At 46.7% G+C, this 5,916-nt stretch overlaps 1 protein-coding gene across 1 annotated transcript; it reads left to right on the forward strand.

The window, feature by feature from the left end:
* The first annotated feature begins 2,868 nt into the window (after nt 1-2,868).
* LOC136479152 (receptor-like protein kinase HERK 1) lies at nt 2,869-5,048 on the forward strand. The gene is made up of 2 exons (XM_066477111.1): nt 2,869-2,966; nt 3,701-5,048. Exons 1-2 carry the CDS (start codon nt 2,869-2,871, stop codon nt 5,046-5,048), a joined length of 1,446 nt encoding a protein of 481 aa, XP_066333208.1.
* Nucleotides 5,049-5,916: the final 868 nt, after the last annotated feature.

Raw genomic sequence — 5,916 nt, forward strand, 5'->3', positions numbered from 1 at the left:
TAGCATAGCAGGACCCCGGCCTCTTCTTCCACAGCTCCTGTAGCCGCACGACCTTTTTCCTTCATTCACGCACATCCGGTTCAGAGCCCGCCCACTCGCTTTCATTTCTATCTCCTGCTCTCTCCTCCTGCCGCCTCCACTTCTTCTCTGCTGCCTCAGCGTCGCTGGCGACCTCGCCGGCAGCGGTGCCCTGAAAGCATTCAGGGCCTCCATCCACCACCAATTTCTTGTCCCAGTGAAGAGGCGCATCGCGCGTGCTATACCTGGACTGGACCTCCGCTGGCTGTTTCCTGGACTGACTGGCCGCTTGGAATCGGATCCGCATCTTCTCCTCACTTCTCTGGTGAGTAAGCCTAGCTTTCTGCTTGGGTCGGTTGATTTAAGCTACCTTGCATTGGGGACATCTTTTTTTTCCCCCGTCAATTTATAGTAAGGCTTCGTCGTTAAGTGTATGTGTGTAATAATAAGGGCTTTATTGTTTGGATAAACCTCTTTTCTCCATGCTGGTTTCTCACTCTCCAATCCATATCTATTTATTTGGAGAGGGCTTTATTTATTTGAAGAGGGAGAACCTAATAAGAATATATAGATCTATCCGAAAAAAAAACCTCGAAGATTTCGTCTGCCACATGTGCATCAAAAACCAAGGGAGAACCAAACCGAATTGGGTTGATCCACTTCCCCCACCTGTTCCCCTTCCATCTTTGGGGTTAATCCCATGATATGTTCATTTCCTTTGACACCGACCCTTAGATTGGCTTGGTTTGCCTACTCCTGTAGCCTACACATTTTTTAAAAGTAAGGGCAAGAACAATCCAAAATCCATCTCTAAAATTCCAAAAAAAATCAGAAAAAAACTTGACATTCGAGAAATCAGAAAATTCATCTCTATTTTTTTAAAAAAAATAAACATCCCAAGAGGAAGAGCAATTCAAAAGTCATCCCTGAACAGGTTAAAAAATATCATTAAAAGAGCAAGATCAATCCAAAAATATCATAACAAATGGTATGATGTAGTTGCATATGCATAGTAAAAATCAGAAGCAGCTCGTGGCTAAGTACATAATTTCAGTGTTGAATCACAAATTAATTGGTACATGTGACTTTCAAATGTGAGTATTTGCATGTCTAAATAATTATTTACACTTGTAACACTACTGATTGTCCATTGGCTTGTTATTATCAACCACTTTTTCACATTGTTTGCCATATATTATACATGTTTTACATTGTGAAGCAAATGAACCTAAACACACTACACTACATAAACCAAACCAGATCTCAAAACTAAGACTTAGACAAACTATTCAAAGTAGGCCTTCTTTTTCTACTTGGCCAGACATGCAAATACTACTCACATTTGAAAGGCAAAGTAAGTAGAGAAGCAAATGAACCTAAACACACTACACTATATAAACAAACCAGATCTCAAAACTAAGACTTAGACAAACTATTCAAAGTAAGCCTTCTTTAACTACTTGGCCATCTACCCTCCAAGACTCCATTACATGCAAGCAAGAATTTTACTCCTGGTACATAGGACTCTACACTCAATTCCTAAATAGCAAACATCTCTCTTAAGTCCTAGTCAAAGTAGGATTTGAGTCACCATACAACAATACATGTGACCCAAAACATATTGTAGCTTGATCAGATGACCATAAACACTGGTTGCTGCAAAGTGCTCAAAAACCCCCTTCACATTGTTTGTAACTAGCAATCTAGCATTCAGAACAAGAAAAACAGACAGAAAGATCAAAGATGAAAGCAAGGGATACAAACCTTTTTCACGGCATGCCTCTCTAGGTTAGGAGACTACATCAGAAATCTCTCCAAACAACCTTTGAGTTTGCTACTTCACCCACATCATGTTATCTGAGCATACAATTGACATCCAAGCTTCTCTAGTTGTCAAATACTAGGAATTGATCTAATTCCTTATCTAACTTTGCCCCAAATAAAATTACAAACAATAGGTAAATTGAGCAATTAAAAACCATTGTAGTTCGACTAGTCATGCAATCAGTCAGGGTTTCTTGTCTATTGTTCTTTTTTATCATTAAGTACTTTCTATGCAACTATATCAACCCTTTGGGTTGATCCACTTTATGTATTACAATGCATGAGGCATACATGAAAGATTACAGCACATGTGTCATCACAATGAGATCACAATACTGATAGCTATTCTATATTGTCAGATAGGCTACAATAATGGCTGGATGCACTATCACGACTGATCTGGCCATGAATACAACAATCAATGACTTCCATGTTTAACAGCCCAAAATCTCCAGTCCAAATTACCATTTGAAATTTCTTCCATCACTAAATCACGAACCCCTGCATAGTTGATCTAGTTGGGTCCATTATATGTCACTTTTATTCAATACACTACCGGAATGCCTAGGTTTGCCGTGTGTCCACGGCACACGGCGAAGCCTAAAAAACACTCGGCAAAGTCTTTGCCGAGTGTTACACTCGGCGTACACAGAGTCGGCAAACATTTCTTTGCCGAGTGTTTTTTATCGGGCACTCGGCAAAGACTTTGTCGCGTGCTAAAACCGACACTTGGCAAAGACTTTTCGAAAAATAAAAAAAAACCACCCCCCCCCCCCGTCGCCGCCGCCACCACCACGCCGCCGCCGCCACCTGTGCAAAAAAAAGGGAGAGGGAGGGAGATGGGGGGGGGGGGGGTTGGGACAGGGCCATGGCCAGCCGGCGACGGCACTCGACCTTGCAGCCAACACTTGGAAGTCCGAGCTGAGCTCACGCGGGGGTGGCTCTCTGTAGACGGCAGCGACGCGGAGGGGTTAGGGATGCAGGGCGGGGCCGGGTAGCGCACTGGCGGCGCGAGCAAGGCGACGGATGGCGTTGCTCTGCAACCTGCAGATGGCGGCGGCGTGGGCGCACCTGGTAGAGGCGCTGGCAGAGCTGGAGCGGGCGCAGGCACACACCGCCGAGCTGTAGCGGCGCCTCAAGCATGCCTACGGCAAGCGCCGCCGCCTCGTCCAGGAAGCCCGCGGGAGACAGAGGGAGGGAAGGGGGCGGCGGCGCTGGGAGAGGGAGGGAGGGGAGGGGGCGGCAGTGCCGGGAGAGGGAGGGGAGGCCCGTGGGAGGGAGGGGGCGGCGGCCGGACGAGTTTATAAGGTTGCGAGTTTGCCGAGTGTCGGATCGGGACACTCGACAAAGCCACATCTTTGCCGAGTGCCAGATCGGGGTCACTCGGCAAACCCATTTTTTTCCTTCTTTTTCTTCTTTTCCATAACGTGTTTCAAGGTCAGAAGAGAAAAAAAATAAAATTATTTGCCGAGTGTCAAATAATTACACTCGGCAAACATATTTTTTTGCCGAGTGCCAGACAATTACACTCGGCAAACATATTTCTTTGTCGAGTGCCTAGTTTTGCCGAGTGTTTTCTTTTTAGTTTGCCGAGTGTCGAACTTTGCCGAGTGTTTTTTTGCCTCGTTTGCCGAGTGCAATTATTTTACCGAGTGTATTTTTTACAGTACTCGGTAAAGAGCTTGTTTGCCCGATGGATTGCACTCGGCTTACCTACTGATTCCGGTAGTGATATGATCCTTGCGGGCCTATACTTATTAGCCTAGTATGTAGGCCGCCTTCTCTTTCTTTTACTAATTCCACCTCAGCATCGTCATCATTACTTTAACTCAGGTTAACATCACGTACTTTAACTCAGGTTATATACCATCATGGTTCGCTTGTTTGAGAAAATCAAGGGAGCTGCTAGGAGAAAGGGAAAGGCTCCGGAAAATAATCAGCCTTGTTCATTTCCATTCCATGTGCTCCAACAAGCAACAAACAATTTTGACAAGGAACTGGTCATTGGAGTTGGAGGTTTTGGAGACGTTTACATGGGAGTGTTAAAGTGTGGTACCAAGGTTGCCGTGAAACGGAAGAAGATGGCATCTTGGCAAGGTCAGAAGGAGTTCCGTGCGGAGATTGAACTGTTAGCAAAGCTGAAAGACCCCAATTTGGTTGATCTGATTGGGTACTGTGATGAAGAGAATGAAATGATCTTGGTTTACGAATACATGGAAAATGGGACTCTAAAGAGCCATCTCTATGGCTCTGATAAACCCTCCCTCAATTGGCCGGAGCGGCTGGAGGCTTGTGTGGGAGCAGCGAGGGGACTGCACTATCTTCATACTAGTTCTGAGAAGGGCATTATCCACCGTGACGTCAAGTCTGAAAACATCTTGCTTGGTGAGAACCTCTGTGCCAAGATTGCTGACTTTGGGCTATCCAAGGATGGTCCTGAGTTGAACGAAACTCATGTCATCACTCAAGTGAAGGGCACCCCTGGGTATCTTGACCCTGAATACTATGATACGCTGCAGCTGACCCAGAAGTCTGATGTCTACTCTTTCGGTGTTGTCTTGCTCGAGGTCCTATGTGGCAGACCAGCGATTGACCTCAAACTTCCCAAGGACAAGGTGAACTTGGCACGGTGGGTAACGGGAATGCTGAAGAATGACCAGCTGGAGCAAATCGTTGATCAGAAAATTTTAGGCACAATCAGCCCACATTCTCTGATGATATTTTGCAACATTGTGTTGAAGTGCCTGGCAGAAAATAGAGTGGAGCGGCCATCGATGGAAGAGGTACTCAGGGACCTGGAGCAGGAGCTGGAGTACGTTCATGGCAGCATCAGTAGTGCAGGTTTATCTGCTGAAAGCTCAGATGATGAGTCTTATCATGATGCCTCTTCTCGGCTAGTCAGGAACGCCGAAGGTAAAGTTTTGACACGATCTCTAGCTATTAAGGCTTACAAGAGAGCTTCAAACATGCCTCATGATTCCTCTGCCCCGTCGACGAGCCGGCCAGTGGCCCGGGCGTATCAAGTCCCGGGTGGCAACAACATGAACGGCTTTCTCGAGCTCCATAGCATCCAAGAGAGCATCAGTGAAGCTGGAAACTCGCATGAGTCTGATCGTGACTTCACTTCTCAGCCAATCAGGCAAAGGGGAGGCAAAACTTTGAGACGATCTCTAGGTAAAGCTTACGTGAGAGATGATGATCCGTAATTACCTTGTCTTTGTTTTTGGTCTCGATGGTTGCACTGAACTACAGCAATTGTCATTTGTGAACTCCATTTTGAGTTGGCTGCTGGCTAAATGCCGGATCTGTGAACCTTAAATACTGCAGCTGTGCATGTGTTGCTTTCTTGGGCTCTTGCTGTCTCTATCTATGATTATATGCTAGTAGCCTAGTACCATTTTCACGTATGTCTTGGCAGGTGATAACGAAATGCTTTGAAATATTTGGATGTGATTATCTTTCATGCCTATTGTATGGATTGTCAGAATTATACAAAGATATGCATCCCTCCTGCGTATTTGAGAAAAAATGAATTACACATTGATACCAGTTTTTGACCTAGACAAATTGATACGGTTCTTGTTGGGCCCAGGATCTCCCGCATGGGTCCTTCGCTGCTGCCAAAGCCAGCAGCAGTCGAATAGACTCCATGCGCGCTACTGGCGCAAAGACTTCCTTAAAGTCGATGCCCTCGCGCTGGACAAAGCCTCGGGCGAAGAGGCGCGCCTTGTGCTTGACAATAGCGCCGCGCTCGTCCCGCTTGACCTTGTACACCCACTTCAGGCCGATCGGACGGCATCTTGGAGGTGGATCGACGAGCTCCCAAGTCTCGTTTTCCTCGATCGCCTTCATCTCCTCCAGCATCTCCAGTCGCCAATTTGTATCGCGCTCGGCCAGCGCGAACGTGGGTGGTTCCTCTGCACCGACGAGAAGCGGCTCTGGGTCATTGAGCAGCCGACCCGCCAGACCTGAGGACCCTGTGCCGCCGACGATGTCGTCTAGCCTGCGGAACCGCACCTCCTCACCGTCGTGGAAAGCATCCACGAACTCTGTGATGTCGCTTGGAGGTGAGGC

The sequence above is a fragment of the Miscanthus floridulus genome, chromosome 9, assembly GCF_019320115.1.
Source record: "Miscanthus floridulus cultivar M001 chromosome 9, ASM1932011v1, whole genome shotgun sequence".
Classification (NCBI taxonomy): domain Eukaryota; kingdom Viridiplantae; phylum Streptophyta; class Magnoliopsida; order Poales; family Poaceae; genus Miscanthus; species Miscanthus floridulus.

What these genes read in the sequence shown, in the direction of transcription:
- LOC136479152 (XM_066477111.1), top strand. Translation starts at nt 2,869, where the DNA reads ATGGCGTTGCTCTGCAACCTGCAGATGGCGGCGGCGTGGGCGCACCTG. An exon ending in CAGGCACACACCGCCGAGCT is followed by an intron (nt 2,967 to 3,700) that starts GTAGCGGCGCCT and finishes ACTTTAACTCAG; the next exon opens with GTTATATACCATCATGGTTC.